Here is a 16,730-nt window from a genome sequence, read left to right on the forward strand (position 1 = left end):
TCACAATGTCTTCACCAGGAGTATATTCTGCCTCAAGAAATCACTTTCTTTGCTCATCTATAAGAAGTCATTCCCCATCTATTCAAGTTTTATCAAGAGACTGCAACAATATAGTCATACACACAGGCCCCACAACTAATTCTAGCTATCATGCTATTTCTACTACATCTGCAGTGGCTTCCTCTAATGAAGTGTCAAACTTCTCATAGTCATCCATGAAGGTTGGAATCATCCTCTTCTAAACTCCTGTTAATGTTGCCATTTTGACCATTTTCCATGAATCATGAATGTTCTTAATGGCATCTGGAGTGACGAATCCTTTCCAGAATAATTTCAATTTACTTTGCTCAAATCCATCAGAGAAATATATATCTATGGCACTTATAGCCTTATGAAATTTATATCTTACATAACAAGACTTGAAAGTTGAAATGATGCCTTTATCTATGGACTGCAAAATAGATGTTGTGTTAGTAGGTGTGAAAACATTAATCTCCTTGCACATCCCTATCAGAGCTCTTGAGTGACCAGGTACATTGTGAAAGATCAATAATATTTTGAAAGGAATCGTTTTTCCTGAGCAATAGGTCTCAACAGTGAGGTAAAATTATGAGTAAACCATGCTGTAAACAGATGTGCTGTCATCAAGGCTTTGTCATTCCATTAATAGACCACAGGCAGAGTAAATTTAGCATAATTATTAAGGGGCCTAGAAATTTTGGAATAGTAAATGAGCGTTAGCTTTAACTTAAAGCCACTAGTTGCCTAAGCCTGTAACAAGAGATACAGCCTGTCCTTTGAAGAGTTGAAGCCAGGCATTGACTTCTATTCTCTATCTATGGAAGCCCTAGATGGCATCTTTTAACAATACAAGGCTATTTTGTTTATATTGAAATCTGTTTAGGGTAGTCTCTTCCATCAATGGTTGAAATTGTTTGGATGTTTCTCCCCTACAAATCTGATGTTGAAACGTAATCCCCAGTGTTGGAGGTGAGGCCCGGGGGGAGGTATTTGGGTCATGAAGGAAGATTCTTCATGAATGATGGCTTAGTGACATCCCACTGAAGATGAATGAGTTTTTGCTGAGTTCACATGATATCTGGTTGTTTAAACATGTGTGGCACCTCTCCCCTCTGTCTCTTGCTCTTGTTATTGCCATGTGACATGCCTGCTCCTTCTCCTTCTTCCATGAGTAAAAGTTTCCTGAGGCCTCACCATAAGCCCAGCAGATTCCAGTACCATGCTTATAAACCCTGTAGACTCATGAGATAAGTAAATGTCATTTCTTCATAAATTATCCAGCCTCAGGTATTTCTTTATAGTGACATAATGGACTAACATAGAAAATTGTACTGAGGGCCAGGCACGGTGGCTCATGCCTGTAATCCCAGCACTTTGGGAGACTGAGGCAGGTGGATCATCTGAGGTCAGGAGTTTGAGACAAGTCTGGGCAACATGGTGAAACCTCATCTCTACTAAAAATACAAAAATTATCTGGGCATGTGGCACATGCCTGTAATCCAAGCTACTTGGGAGACTGGGGCAGGAGAATCACTTGAATCCAGGAGGTGGAGGTTGTAGTGAGTTGAGATCACACCATCGAACTCTAGCCTGGGTGACAGAGTGAGATTTCATCTAAAAAAGAAAAAAAAGAGAAAATTGTACTGAGAAATGGGACATTGCTATAAAAATACTTGAAAATGTGGAAGTGGTTTTGGAACTGGGTAACGGGCAGAGGTTGGAAGAGTTTGGAGGGCTCAGAAGAAGGCAGGAAGATGAGGGAAAGTTTCTAACTTGTTAAAGACTGGTTAGGTGATTGTGACCAACATGCAATATGGACAGTGAAGGCCAGGCTGATGAATTCTCAGTTGGGAATGTAGAAGTTATTGAGAACTGCAGTAAAGGTAAACCCTGTTACACCCTAACAAAGAACTTGGCTGCATTATGTTCATGCCCTAGAGACCCATGGAAGTTTAAACTTAAGAGCGATGACTTACCATATCTGATGGAAGAAATTTCTAAGCAGCAAGGTGTTCAAGAATCCTGTTAGAATACCAGATGCTTCTAAAAATCTAAATCAGATGTAGGAGCAAAGGAATGACTTAACATTGGAACTTGCATTTAAAAGGGAAGCAGAGCATAAAAGTTAGGAAAACTCACAGCCTGGCCCTGTGGTAGAGAAAGAATTTAGGCATGCTGTAGAGCAACCAGTTCCTAGACACAGTAGCATGACTAAAAGGCAGCCGAGTACTAATATCCAAGACAATGAGAAAAAGGTCTTGAAGGCATTTTGGAAGTTTTTAAGACAGCCTCTCACATCACAGGCCCAGAGGCCTAAGAGGAAAAATGGTTTTAGGTACCAGTCCCAGTGTGTTACTGCCCTACTCAGCTTCAGGAAACTGCTCCTCACATTTTGGCTGCTCTGGCTCCAGCCTTAGCTCAAAGGGGCTCAGGCACAGCTCAGGTCACAACTCTGGATTGTGTAAGCCATAAGCCTTGGCAGTGTCTACATGGTATTAAGTCAGTGTATGGAATGAAAGAGTGAAGGAGGTTTGGAAGCTTTCCCCTAGATTTCAGAGGATGTATAAGGAAACCTAGGTGCCTAGGAAGAAGCCTGCCACAGAGGCAGAACCCTCACAGGGAGAATACTAGGTAAGTGCAGAGAGGAAATGTGGGGCTGGATCCCCCACAAAGAGTTCTCCCCACCAGCACACTGCCTAGTGAAGCTGTGAAAAGGGGGCTGCTGCCCTCCAGACTCCAGAATGGTATAGTCATGGGCAACTCGCATCCTGAGCCTGGAAATGTTACAGGCACTCAACTCCAACCAGTGATAGCAGTCACAGGGGCTGCAACCTGCAAAGCCACAGGGATAGAGCTGCCCAAGGCCTTAGGGGCCCAATCCTTGCCCCAGTATGCTCTGGATATGGGACATGGAGTCAAGGAGATTATTTTGGTGCTTTCAAATTTAATGCCAACCCTCCTGGGTTTCAGACTTGCATGGGGCTTATAGCCTTTTTCTTTTGGCTAAGTTCTTGATTTTGAAATGGTAGCGTTTATTTAATGCCTGTACTGCCATTGTGTCTTGGGCGTAAATAACTTGTTTTGATTTTATAGGCCCATAGGTGAAAGGTGAGTCTCAGATGAAACTTAAGACTTTGAACTTGATGCTGGAATGAGTTAAGACTTTTAGAGACTATTGGCAGGGTGTAATGGCATTTTTCAATGTGAGATAAACATGAGATTTGGGGGGCAAGAGGTGGAATTACATGGTTTGAAGGTTTATCTCCTCTAACTCTTATTTTGAAATGCAATCCTCAGTGTTGGAGGTGGGACTGGTGGGTGGTGTTTGGATCATGGGGAAAGATCACTCATGAATGGATTAGCACCATCCCCTTGGTGATGAGTTTTCATTCTGAGTTCACACGAGATCTGGTTGCTCTGGTTGTTTAAAAGAATGTTACCCACCTCCCTTGCCACCTTGTTCCCTTTTCCACCATGCGATGTACCTTCTCTGCCTTCACCTTAAGACACTAGTAAAAGCTCCATGAGGCCTCACCAGGAGCTGAGTAGATGTCAGTACCATGATCTCACAGCCCACAGAGCCATGAGCTAACAAAAGCTTTCTTTACAAATTACCCATCCTCATGTACTTCTTTATAGCAATGCAACAGACAAACACAACTGTTTTAGCTATATCTTCTGGATAACTTGCTGCAGCACTTGTTGCTTTACCTTGAACTTTTGTGTTATGGAGATGGCTTCTTTCCTTACACATAATGAACCAACCTCTGCTAGCTTAGTAATTTTCTTCTGCAGCTTGCTCACCTCTCTCAGCCTTCATAGAACTGAAGAAAGTTAAGGCCTGACTTTGGATTAGGTTTTGGCTTAAGGGAATGTTGTGGTCGGTTTGATCTTCTATGCAGACCACTCAAACTTTCTGCATATCAGCAACAAGGCTGTTTCAGTTTCTTATCATTTATGTGCTCACTGGAGTAGTACTTTTAATTTCTTTCAGGAACTTTCCCTTTTCATTTATGACTTAGTCGACTGTGTGTCACAAGATGCCTAGCTTTTGGCCTGTCTCAGCTTTTTACATGTTTTCCTCACTAAGTTTAATCATTTCTAGCTTTTGATTTAAAGTGAGAAACATGTGACTCTTCACTTGAACACTTAGAGGCCGTTGTTGGGTTATTGATTGGCCTAATTTCCATATTCTTGTGTCTTAGGGGATAGGGAGGCCAGAAGAGAGGGAGACAGACACAGGAATGGCTGGTGGGTGGGGCACTGAGAAATCACACAACATCGAATAAGTTCATCCTCTTATAATGGACACAGTTCATGGTGTGCCAAAACAATTACTATGGTAACATGAAAGATGACCAATCACCCCTTGCTTGTAATCACCAATCACCTCTTGCCTGTAATCCTAGCTGCTCAGGAGGATCACTTAAGGCCAGGAGTTCCAGATCAGCCTGAGCAACACAGCAAGACCCCACCTCTAACAAAATTTTGTAAAACATAGGCTAGCCAGGTGTAGTGGTTCAGGCATGTAGTCCCTCATACCTGGAGGCTGGGGTGGGAGGATCCCTTGAACCCAGTAGGCTGCAGTGAGCTATGATTGCACTACTGGACTCTAGCCTGGGTAACAGAACAAGACTGTCTAAGAAAAAAATGAAAACATCATCAAACACAAATCACCATAACAGATACAATTATAATGGAAATTTGAACTATGGCAAGAATTACCAAAATGTGGCATGGAGACATGAAGTGACCACATGCTGTTGGAAAAATGGTGCTGATAGACTTGGCTATTGCAGAGTTGCCACAAACCATCAATTTGTAAAAAAAAAAAAAAAAAAAAAAAAGCAATATTTGTAAAGCTATACTTCTACCACATGAGCTTCATTGACAGGGAGACAGCGACAGAGAGAGAGCGACGGAGAGAGGAAGACAAGAAGGATGACAAAGAGGAAGTTGCCCCCAGCCAGGACTAGAACGAGCTGTAGAGGCTGCATCCTCCATCTCTAGGGTCACACTGAGGCCTGAGCGCTCCTGCAGCAAAGCAAGCCTTTCTGAATAATGTCTCTATGAGACCAGAGGACTTTCTTTTCTTCCAGGCAGGTTTGGATTTGGGGTGGATTTTAGTTTTGTTTCCCTCCTCTCTACTTTTTAAATGGTGTTTTTATCTTTAATTCACTTTCAGCCCTCACCCCTGGTTGTCATCTTTCTTGATCAACATCTTTTCCTGATTCCGTCCCCTTCTTTCCCCAGATCCCTTAGCTACCCTCAAACCCAGGGAGCAGCAGTGTGGACAGGAAGTCGCAGGCCTGAGAGTCAATCTGCTCTCCTTCCTGGAGCCTGGATCAGGCCAGGAGAAGGATATGGTGTTTCTCCAGCCCCTCAGCACTGAGGAAGAATGCGATTCATACCATTTCACCCTTCCCTTTCTTTCCTGCTCCCAGGAGGACTGGGCTACTTCTGAGTCAGTGGACCCTAGCTCAGCTCACACTGAGAATGTAAGAATGTGTGCGTGTGTGTGTGAAGTTCAACTTCTCCCTTTAGGGACCTATAATTCCTTCTGATGGCAAATGTCCAAGTCTAAGTAACCAGGGGTTTACTCAGTCCAAAAGCACGTTGGGGAGGTTGCAACCATCAGGGTTCCATCAGAGAAACAAACACTCCAATTGAACAAATATAAGATGATACACATATAGGGGGTGATACACATATAAGAAGGGACTTATAATAGGGTCCATGCCTTATTAAAATGTGGAAGCCGGTTAATCAGTCTCAGCAGGCTGTTGTCTTTGCATCAGATGCTGAAACCCAAGGTCAGGAGGGAAGTCAGGAAGAAGAGATGATGCAAAGTAGAGGAAGCAAGGGTAAATGGAATCCATGAGGAATATCTGGAGCTCACAAGGACTGACTGGGACCTATGTTGATCTTTCACTGCCTCTAAACCTCCAATTTCAATATCATTAATGCCATGCAAAAACAAAAAGTGGTATTCTTTTCTATGGAGCTGGTGAAGAAGAAGGAAGATATTAGGGAGAACTAGAGCAGTTGTGGGCCCAGATGCTGCCCCACACCAACAAGGTAAGCCAGGATATAAGCAAAAATGTTCATGAGCTGCAGCAGCACCTTTCTAAGCATAAAGTATAAAATAAATGTGGCTACTACTTTACCTTTGCCTCCCAAATCTTTCACCAAATGCCTCTTGTAGCACAAGCAATCTCGGAACCATTCAGGGAACTTGGAGTGAAGTTTTAGTTTAGCTAAGTGAGCAAAATATAAATTCCCCACAGAGGCAGACCTTCCAAACAGCAGGTGGAAAAATAACTGCATAATTTATCTGCTTTCACTTTTGCTCACACTGACACCAGGTGTCACTTGAAATCCCAAATGATTTGTTTAATGTTTTGTTAATATTATTGCTGCTATGTATCCCATGAAGTTATACAGGGGGCCCAAACTTGGAATTCTAGTTTATAACTCTTTTCATATGCCTATAAATTCTCTTGTGGGACTCTTTAAGATCCTTTCCTGACAGCAGAGCTTGGTAGGGGCTTCTTGAGGCTCCCAGACCCCAGGGTAGTTGTCCCTAGCTTTGGATCTCAGTGAGCAGGAACTTCAGTCAAGTTGTGTTCCATCCTAAATTCTAATCTCATTATGCAAATTACATTTTCCCAAAAAAACAGAGGTAATACTTATCTCAAGAAGTATTACCAAAGAAAAGCCATTGTCAGGACACAGGATGTTTCATTACATCCTTCTTTTCCAAGAAAAGACGGCAAAGAATGGTGTGGTATAGTTCATGGGTGCTGGTGGAAAGGCGATCTTCTAAATTCATTCATACAAATAACACATACAAAATAAAGATGAATATTTTCATTGGTCAGTAATTGGACATACAGTATCCTTATTTAATTTATATTAAATAAGGCTTAAAAGAGTTTTTAAAGCAATTTAAGCAAAGAGAATTTTAAGCAATTAAAATCGAGGATGTCAAATAGGATTTTTCTACCAATTACAACAAATGGTTATGTGCAAACATAAACAATTTTTACAGTAACTTGTTCTTAAAAGTTAATTAAAATGTATTTTCAAATATGAGAGATTTTTCTACCAGTAGCTGGCATTTATAGGAAATGGCTGTTCCAGGAGGACTTCCTGGAAGATAACCCTTTGGGAGTTCCCAACCTTAAAACTTTAAGAATACTTAATGCACAGAGTAAATGATGTCATATGATCAAACTTAATTTAGTTCTTACCAGCTACATTGTACTCAAATTTTTCAAAATTATTAACATATGGATTCAGAAAATGTAGATAATTTCATGCTATTTATTCTGAGGGGATGAATTATCTGAGTAGAAATTAATCTACACCCTACTCCTCATCTTTTCCCTCTCTGAGACTGTGTGTGTGTGGCCAAGTGTCAGCATCAACAGAGCAAAACTATAGTTTGTCTTATTTTACTTCTAAAGGAGAAACATATTTTTGAAATTTTCAGGTCAACTGAAGAACTAGATCTTCAGAAAAAATCGTTAAAGATGAAAAAAAGGAAAAAGGTAATCGTTTTCAGAATGTCAGAATTGAGTAGATGCATCTAATAAGGCTATTAATTATTTTGAACAAAATTAGGAAATTTTAGAGGTCAACTATAAATTTTAGAGGGAACAAAGGAAAAGAGGCATAAGCAAGTTGTGTATGCACTCATGTAAGAATAAGGGGTAACAAAAGAGGCATAAGGAAACCATGAGGAAAGAAATGAGAAAGAAAGAATGTGTGGAAGGAAGAAAGGAGAGAGGAAAGAATAGAAGAGATGGTTTTCAGTATAAATTGTGGAAAATAGAAGACAAAAAGCAAATCTATTAATCTATTGACAATTCTAAGTTAGTCAAACTGCATTTTAAAGTCCAGTGTACTTAGATGGCATCTAGCTTGACTGGGTGTGAGGCCTTTGGGATGGTATGCATGGCACTCAGTCTTGGCCTTCCTCCTGGGATGTATCTGAGGTTCTGGAAGACTCATTCAATTCTTCTCCTGGGAATCTGGCTCTCCAGCCCGGGTGATGATCTCCCTGTGACAGGTGGCGCATGATCAAGCAAAACATGTACTGGTCAAACATGCTGGTATGGTACAAACTATCTTGATCTCGTTCCCACTTGTTCTTCTTAACCACATCCTTTAACTCAGTAAGCTCAGTGGCAGCTTCAGCTGTGGGTGTCCAGATCTTGACATCATGATCTAAGCCGCTGGTCACCAACATAGGTAGGTGAGGGTGGGGTTCAAGACAGTTTATTGTACTTTCTGTGTCCCCCTTCAACAACTGGATGATCTGGCAAGATGATTTTTCCCAAAAGAAGATGTGCCCACAGTCACTACCGCTCACGACAAACTCACTCCTGGGGCCATAGAACTTAACATCTTTGATTGTGTTATTATTTCTGTGCCCCTTAAATCTCTTAACATATTGAGCACCATCACTGTGACAGGAGTTGAAGAGGTAAATATCTTCATCACTGTAGCTGGCCAGGAGCTCTGTGCCATCATGGCTGTACACAATGCTGGTGATGCTTGTTGAGACATCACCATCAACCAGATGATGAGGAGAGAATTTCTTAAGTACTCCATTGTTTTCTTTCTCATCAATTCTCCTCTGGTCATAAATCCTGACAAACTGATCTTGTCCAGCCACTGCAAATTGGTAGGTATTAGCGGGATTCACAGAAATTGCATACAGTCCCACTCTCTTCCCCTTTTCTCTTGTTACCACAACTTTTGAAGCTGGCCGGCCTTGTCTGAGGTCAATGGTGAAGACAACGGCATCTTCACCTGAAGTGAGGAACTTCCAAGGAGAGTCTGGCTCCAGAGACAACTTGTAGGCAGCTCTCGCGTGCTGGGCTACACGCTTAGTACTCTCGAAATAAGATGCATTAATTAGTTCTGCTACGCGTACCTGCCCATCACGGGCACACGTGACCAGGGTGGAATCAGCACAGTTAGGAAGGAACTTGGCCTGTAAGACACTATTTTTATGACCACTCTCAAAGTCCAACACTGGCTGCTGCCGCACCCAGTCCCACACTGTCACCCTTAGGTCATCACCACTACTGGCCAGCCGGGTGCCACACTGGTTAAAGTGTACAGTATTGACACAACCCATACGTCCTTCAAGACGATATTGCAGGCGGAAACGCTGCACAAAGGCTCTTGCCCCACAGGCCTCATAGACAAAGCGGGTACTTGAACCCAGCTGCCGCTGGTGAAGAGCAGTAACGACCTGCCAGTGAGGTCGGGGCAGGGCAGATGTCTCTGAGGAAATCCACTCCTCCAGCACCCTATCCTCCTCTGACAAACACTGCTCATGGTTGGCACCACCACATTGTGGACGCACCTGAGCCTGTTCTTCTTCCTCCCCTCCCTCCTCCTCTACTATCTCGTCCTCTCTTAGTAACGGGTAATCGAATAAGCTTGCACCACGCACGAGAAGACGCTCAAAGTCCTCCGTGCTCTCAAGTTCGACGTCTTCACTTGAAGTTTCTTGGTCAGTGTTTCGATTTTCTGTGCTGGCATCGTTTGGGAAACCACCAACCCTGGTATCACCGCCGCCTCCAGTCATTCTCATACTCACATCTAAGGTTGCTATATCAATGTTTGAGGAGGCCTCCATTGCTGCCGCCACTCCAGACTGCTCCTCTGGGCTGCTGACCAAGCTTTCAATCCGTAAGTCTTGTAAGTCATCTGCGCTGCCCTCTTGGTGGGACATCTCGTAAGATGTTTGCCGTGGCCAATCTGGAACTGGAAAATCCAGCTCCTAAAATCTCAGGGAAGACAGTCAGCCTTCCGTTAGGACTGGCGGTTGCGAAGGAAGTAAGCGCGGCTAAAAAGTTCCAATCTGATTGGCTAAAGGGAACGAGCCCGCCAAAGCAGTTGTCAGTACGGGAGCTGGTGAGGTTCAGAAGGCTTCTTACCTGCTCACCTCCTCGCGGCACGCAGACTGCTCTAGTTTTTCCAGGCCCAGAGCCCCACCCCCACGGGCATCTTACACTGTGAGTAGCTGCGGGTTTTTGAAGATTGAAATTGCTGCACCTTGGAAAATGTTCTTATCAGAGAACCATGAGCAAAAGTGATCCTCCTTTGGCAAAATAGTTTTTAGAAGCCACTCAGTGTTTTGCTCGAAGATAATGTACCGTATGAAATGAAGATGTAGGCAAGAACAATGAAAGGTTAGCTAAGTGTCCCACAACTACTGACTTTTTGACATACAAGAAATATCTTAAATTGGAAAGCTTGAGGGAAACCTTGAGCACTCTACTGGTAGAATCGATATACAGCTACCAGGTAAACTATGATATGCATAGTTAATTACATTTCAGATAAAGGATGAATATTTTCTTTAGTACAAGTAGATCTCAAATATTACACTAGATATATTGCCACTAAAATTTTATTCATTATTTATCTGAAATTCAAATTCAACATGGTGTCCTCTATTTTTATTTGTTAAATCTGGCAGGCTCCTTTAGTGAGAAGAATTTAGACCTTCAGTGTAATGAAGGCTGAAATCAACTGATCAATTGAAAATGGACATTGAAATGAGTAATTGCTTCACCTATTTGAGATGGAAGTAGTACTTCCTTTTTTTTTCTTATTCCACCAGAGATTCTATATATTTATTCAGAGTTAATTCAATTTAAGATACTTAGGGAACACCAACACAATTTTATGAAAAAAATAAAGCATGTGATGTCAGAACTATGGACATCTTTTACATATTTCCCAAAATATGTTAGGGGCTTCTGTGGGGCCTCTAGGGAACAGAAAACAGCTCTACAGAGACAGTTAATTGGCATTACTGTGTTAATTTAATAGTTTCTCTCAATGAATTATCTAAGGTGATTTCAGTATATTTTCAAAGGGCTACAGTAAACTGCTGACTAAGAATGCCAGAATGAGGAAAACAAAAGTTTCCCTCAGAGTAATTGCAAGGTAAATGCAAAATTGATTAAAAATAGAAGTATTCAGTCTTCTAAAGAAAGTGGGTGGTTCCAAGGCCAATAGTAACAGAAAGATATGTAAAAGAGTATTCATAGCAACTTGTAAAGTCTAGCACAGCAAACTGAAAGCCACCGAAAAGCCCATCAAAAATAACATGGATAAATAATGAAATAATATAGAGAAGTGAGAATGAATAGACTAAAATTGAATACATGAGCATGACTGAATCTTTAACACAATGATGAGTGAAAACACAATTAACAAGGATAGTCAATTATTTCAATTTTTTACAAGTCTATATTGTTTTCATATGAAATAACATCATTTAAAAAGGCAAGGAAGTAATTGATTCACAATTCAGGATAATGATTAACTTTCAAAAAGAGAAGAAGATTGAAATCTGAGAAAGACGCAACTTCAAAAATTTTGGGCAGTATTTATATCTTATCCTGAGTATAGGTGTCCAGTTATTATTTTTATTATTTATTGGTAGGCATATCCATTTTATGTATATGATATATTACTAATTCTTTAAAAGAATTCATGTTCATAAACAAGGGGTCTTGCTCAGCCATGGAACCCCAAAATAGGAAACCTAGAACATCAAACCCTAACATGCCCATAAAGGCATTATCCAGGAGAGGAAGTATCTTAGTCCATTTTGCTTTGTTCTAAAGGAATAGCTGAGGCTTGGTAAGTTAGAAGAAAAAGTGGTTTACTTGGTTAAAAGATTGGCAGGCTGGACAAGAGGCATGGCACCAGGTTCTGCTTCTAGTGAGGAACTCAGGAAGCTTTTAATCATGGCAGAAGGAGAAGCAGAGCCAGAGTGCCATGTGGTAAAAGAAGGAGCAGGAAAAGAGGAGGTTCAAAGCTCTTTTTAACAATCACATCTTATGAGAAGTAATACAGTGAGAAGTTACTCATTACCTGGAGAGAAGGCACAAAGTAATTCATGAAGGATCTACCCCCATAATCCAAACACCTCCTACATGGCCCCACTTTCAACATTGGGCATCAATTTTTTTATAGCTTTTAATTTTGCTTTTATTCAACTTAGTTCATTAAAATATATTTATTTTAAACATCATATAAAGTGACTACCAACTAACATGGGATATGGGTTTACCCCTCAGCATGATATTTTTTAAGCAGTATTTCTTATAGGAATTTTATTGATTGTACAGTAGTTACAAGAATGTCAGATATAATGATATATACAATTTAAAGGAGATAGGCCAGTTAAGAATTTATATAATATAAAAATATTCATATTAAAAGTTTTCCAAGTGGACAGATACATGCAGCAGGGAGAACAGGTAACAGGAACACTTTTAATGATCAGTCAAAGGCCCAGATGCAGGAATTTTGTTTTCTCCTCCAGTATAGTAAACAACGTTCACTAACAGATACAGGTCTTCCAGATACATCTAAATGCACAGGAGTAAGTTGCGAATTGCTACCTGTACAGTCTAAAGTGGTGTAATTGTGATCGTCCTGTGATATTCCCAAGAAAATAGTAAATAGTGAACCCCATGCAAGTAGTAGGAAGTATTGGTCTTTTATCATAGGTTGGACTTGAAAATGTTTAACTCCTGACATTAATATTTGTAAACAGGCCAGGCATGGTGGCTCATGTCTATAATCCCAGCACTTTGGGAGGCTGAGGTGGGCATATCATTTGAGATCAGGAATTTGAGACCATCCTGGCCAACATGGTGAAACCCCATCTCTACTAAAATACAAAAAATTAGCCAGGTGTAGTGACACACACCTGTAATTCCAGGTACTTGGGAAACTGAGGTGTGAGGATTGCTTGAGCCTGGGAGGTGGAGGTTGCAGTGAGCTGAGATCATACCACTGCACTTCAGCCTGGGTGACAGAGTGAGACCCCGCCTCAAAAAATAAATAAAAATAATAATAATAAATAGTAAAAGCCAGGTACAGTGTCTCATGCCTGTAATACCAGTACTTTGGGAGGCTGAGGCAAGTGGATCACTTGAGGTCAGGAGTTCAAGACGAACCTGGCCAACATGACGAAATCCTATCTCTACTAAAAATACAAAAATTAGCCAAGCATGGTGGCGTGAATTTGGTCCCAGCTACTTCGGAGGCTGAAGCACAAAAATCGCTTGAACTTGGGCGGCAGAGGTTGCAGTGAGCCAAGATCATGCCACTGCACTCCAGGCAGGGTGACAGAGTGAGACTCTGTCTCGAAGAACAAACAAAATATTTGTAAACAGCATATGTCCCCTTTTGCTATGTTTTCTCCAAAACTGACATGGACTTAGAGTGGGAGAATTCTGATGGTTGTTTGATCTAACAGTGAACTACTGAACTACTGTTTAAAATGTGAGAACCTTTCAAAGAAATTAGCCAGGTGTGAAGGCATGTGCCTGTAATGCCAGCTACTCGGGAGGCTGAGACAAGCCTCTCATTCCTTGGGCCTGGGAGATTGAGGCTGCAGTGAGTCATGTTTGTGCCACTGCATCCCTGCTTGGGTCACGGAGTAAGACTCTATCTCAAAAAATAAAATAAAATGCAATAAAAAATAAAGTGTGAGAACCTTTTAATACTATTTAGTTACACACTTTAAAAAATGGGGATCATCCATAGCGTTAAGTCAAAGGTAGAAGGGAGTGCATCTGAATTTTTATGCTTTTAGTTTTACTGTTCTGTGGTTTCTATGGCTGTCCTAAAGAATGACACTGGTACACTGCTTTTCTTTACCAACGCAGACACCTAGTTTGAGCACTTAGATCAGACAAAACCCAAAATAGAAGAAATGCCACTCTTTTTCTCTGGGATCTTTTAAGAAACTAGACTAAAATTATGAATTGTTAAAATTTCCTATTGAATGGTAGTGTTTTTATGTATGTAACTATCCAGAGAACAAATCAAAAAGCTGCCTAAAACTTGCAAGAGCATGGACTTTTGGTATACTTTTAGGACTTTTAGGAATCAAGAACCTTGAGCAGCAGTTCACAGTCAGAGTTGTTTTCCTCCTTTCCTTTCCCTTTCCCTTTCCCTTCCCTTCCCTTTGCTTTTTCCTTTCCTTTCCTTTCCTTTCTCCTTTACCCTTCCCTCCCCTTCCCTTCCCTCCCCTCCCCTCGCCTTCCTTTCCCCTCCCCTCCCCTCCCCTCCCCTCCCCTTCCCTTCCCTTCCTCTCTCTCCCTTTCTCTCTTTCTCTCTTTCTTTCGTCTCATTCTGTGGCCCAGGCTGGAGTGCAGTGGTGCAATCTTGGCTCAGGCTGCAGTGCAGTGGCACGATCTCAGCTCACTGCTACCTCTGCCTCCCAGGTTCAAGTTATTCTCCTGCCTCAGTCTCCCGAGTAGCTGGGACGATAGGCGTGTGCCACCACACCAGGCTAATGTTTGTATTTTTTTAATTAAATTTACTTATTTTACTTTAGGTGCATATTATATCTGGCATTTCTCCCTATGTTATCCCTCCCCACCCTTCCCTCCCTCCCCACCCCACTGCTGTCTCTGCCCTACCCCCACAACTGCCCCCAGTGTTTGATGTTCATCTCCCTGAGTCCATGTGTTCTCGTTGTTCATCACCCACCTATGAGTGAGAACATACGGTGTTTGGCTTTCTGTTGTTGTGTCAGTTTGCTGAGAATGATGGTTTCCAGATTCATCCAAGTTCCTGCAAAGGACACGAACTCATCGTTTTTTATGGCTGCATAGTATTCCACGGTGTACATGTACCACATTTTCTTTGTCCAGTCTATCATTGATGGGCATTTGGGTTGGTTCCAGGTCTTTGCTATTGTACACAGGGCTGCAATGAACATATGTGTGCATGTGTCTTTATAGTAGAATGATTTATAGTTCTTTGGGTATATACCCAGTAATGGGATTGCTGGGTCAAATGGAATTTCTATTTCTAGATCCTTGAGAAATCGCCACAGTGTCTTCCACAATGGTCGAACTAATTTACACTCCCACCTACTGTGTAAGAGTGTTTCTATTCTCCACATCCTCTCCAGCATCTGTCTCCAGATTTTTTAATGATCGCCATTCTAACTGGCGTGAGATGGTATCTCAGTGTGGTTTTGATTTGCATTTCTCTAATGACCAGTGATGATGAGCATTTTTTCATATATTTGTTGGCCTCATATATGTCTTCTTTTGAAAAGTGTCTGTTCATATCCTTTGCCCAATTTTGAATGGGGTTGTTTCTTGTATATCTGTTTTACTTCTTCGTAGATTCTGGATATTAGCCCTTTGTCAGATGGGTAGATTGCAAAAATTTTTTCCCATTCTCTTGGTTGCCAATTCGCTCTAATGATGGTTTTTTTGCTGTACAGAAACTCTGGAGTTTAATTAGATTAATGTTTGTATTTTTAGTAGAGACAGGGTTTCATCATATTGGCCAGGCTGGTCTTGAAACCTGACCTCAGGTGATCCGTCCACCTCAGCCTCCCAAAGTACTGGGATTATAGGTGTGAGCCACCTCAGCCTCCCAAAGTGCTGGGATTACAGGTGTGAGCCACCATACCTGGTTAGAGTTGTTTTCCTACACACCCCATTTATCCTGTGTGTGTACCAACTACTACAGCAAATGCATTTTGAGGAATTACGCTTCACATTGTATGCTTAAAGATCCTCTTAGAAAGTTTTCTCTAGTTGAGTAAAAACCCTTCTATAAAAAGGTGCCAGGTTCTGTGAACCTAAAGAGAAGACTCAGTGTCTCTCTGAATATCTTTAAATTACTGCTAGAATTGCAAGTTCCTATTTGGGGGGAAAACAATATTAAAATAACTTGAAGGTCTATTTTATTGGTAACTTAGAATGTAAAATATTTTAGTTTAAAAATTCTAAAATTTGAAAGCAAGCTAGCCTAGGTTAAATAATATAGTTCCTAGACCTGAATATGTTCATTTGGAGCTCAGTTTTTCTGTTTAAATACAAGAACAACTTCCTAACATTCCTAGGTGGGAACACTGCAGTTTTGATGATCTGTGGTTAGATAAACTGAGCAATCTCAGTTGCTAACACTCCTTTTTTTTTTTTTTTTTGGTATTAAAAATTCTGGAATAAATGCATTTTTATCTAGTTTTACACTGACAATTTCATTCCAAAAGTCTATTGGGAAGCATATACCATATATAGGAAACCATCTTCATCTTTCTCACTCTCATACATTTCTGAAATCAGTGAGGTGATGCTCACCGTTCTGTGCCCATTCACCAACAGAAGAAGGCTTGATTAGCTAGTGCAGGGAACTTCATTTTATCCAGAACAAGAACAGGCGGCTGTTTCTCACTCTTATATCCTGTTATCACTGGGATTCTGGTTGGATGCTGCTTTCTGATAAGTGGGACATCTACTCTTTGTCTTATGGTGCAGGCTGCTTGAAGGTCTTCTTGTGAGGCATGGTGCTGGGGCATGGGGGTTGGGGCAAGGGTGGGCTGGGCTGAGGCTGCAGGCTGCAGAGACCCTGAAGGTCTGGTGGCTCTGGAGAGGGGAGGAGAGGGAGAGTGGTGGTGGCTCTGACTCTCTTTGGGATCAAATTTTAACACAAGATTTGAGGGGACAAATATCCAAATTATATCAGGAAATCTTAATTGGCTTTACATATGTCTTTACATATGACCCATTGCAAAGAATAGTTCCAGTGTTAGAGAGTGAATCAGGTTACTTTAACCTAATGCTATTTTATCACTCTGCCTTTCATATTTTCTTAGTAGGCAACTTTTGACTGTAAATTGGCTTTTC

General features: G+C 41.3%; 1 protein-coding gene and 1 pseudogene across 1 annotated transcript; both read right to left on the bottom strand.

The window, feature by feature from the left end:
* Positions 1–7,987: 7,987 nt before the first annotated feature.
* LOC105714795 (DDB1- and CUL4-associated factor 8-like protein 2) lies at positions 7,988–9,775 on the bottom strand. The gene has a single exon (XM_012448910.3). The coding sequence runs from the start codon at positions 9,773–9,775 to the stop codon at positions 7,988–7,990; it is 1,788 nt and encodes a 595-aa protein (XP_012304333.1).
* A 6,295-nt stretch (positions 9,776–16,070) lies between these two features.
* Positions 16,071–16,389, bottom strand: LOC110568169 (microtubule-associated proteins 1A/1B light chain 3B-like; annotated as a pseudogene).
* Between the last annotated feature and the right edge of the window lie 341 nt (positions 16,390–16,730).

This window comes from Aotus nancymaae, unplaced genomic scaffold (assembly GCF_030222135.1).
Source record: "Aotus nancymaae isolate 86718 unplaced genomic scaffold, 86718_ANA_hifiasm-v0.15.2.pri h1tg000058l, whole genome shotgun sequence".
Lineage (NCBI taxonomy): Eukaryota > Metazoa > Chordata > Mammalia > Primates > Aotidae > Aotus > Aotus nancymaae.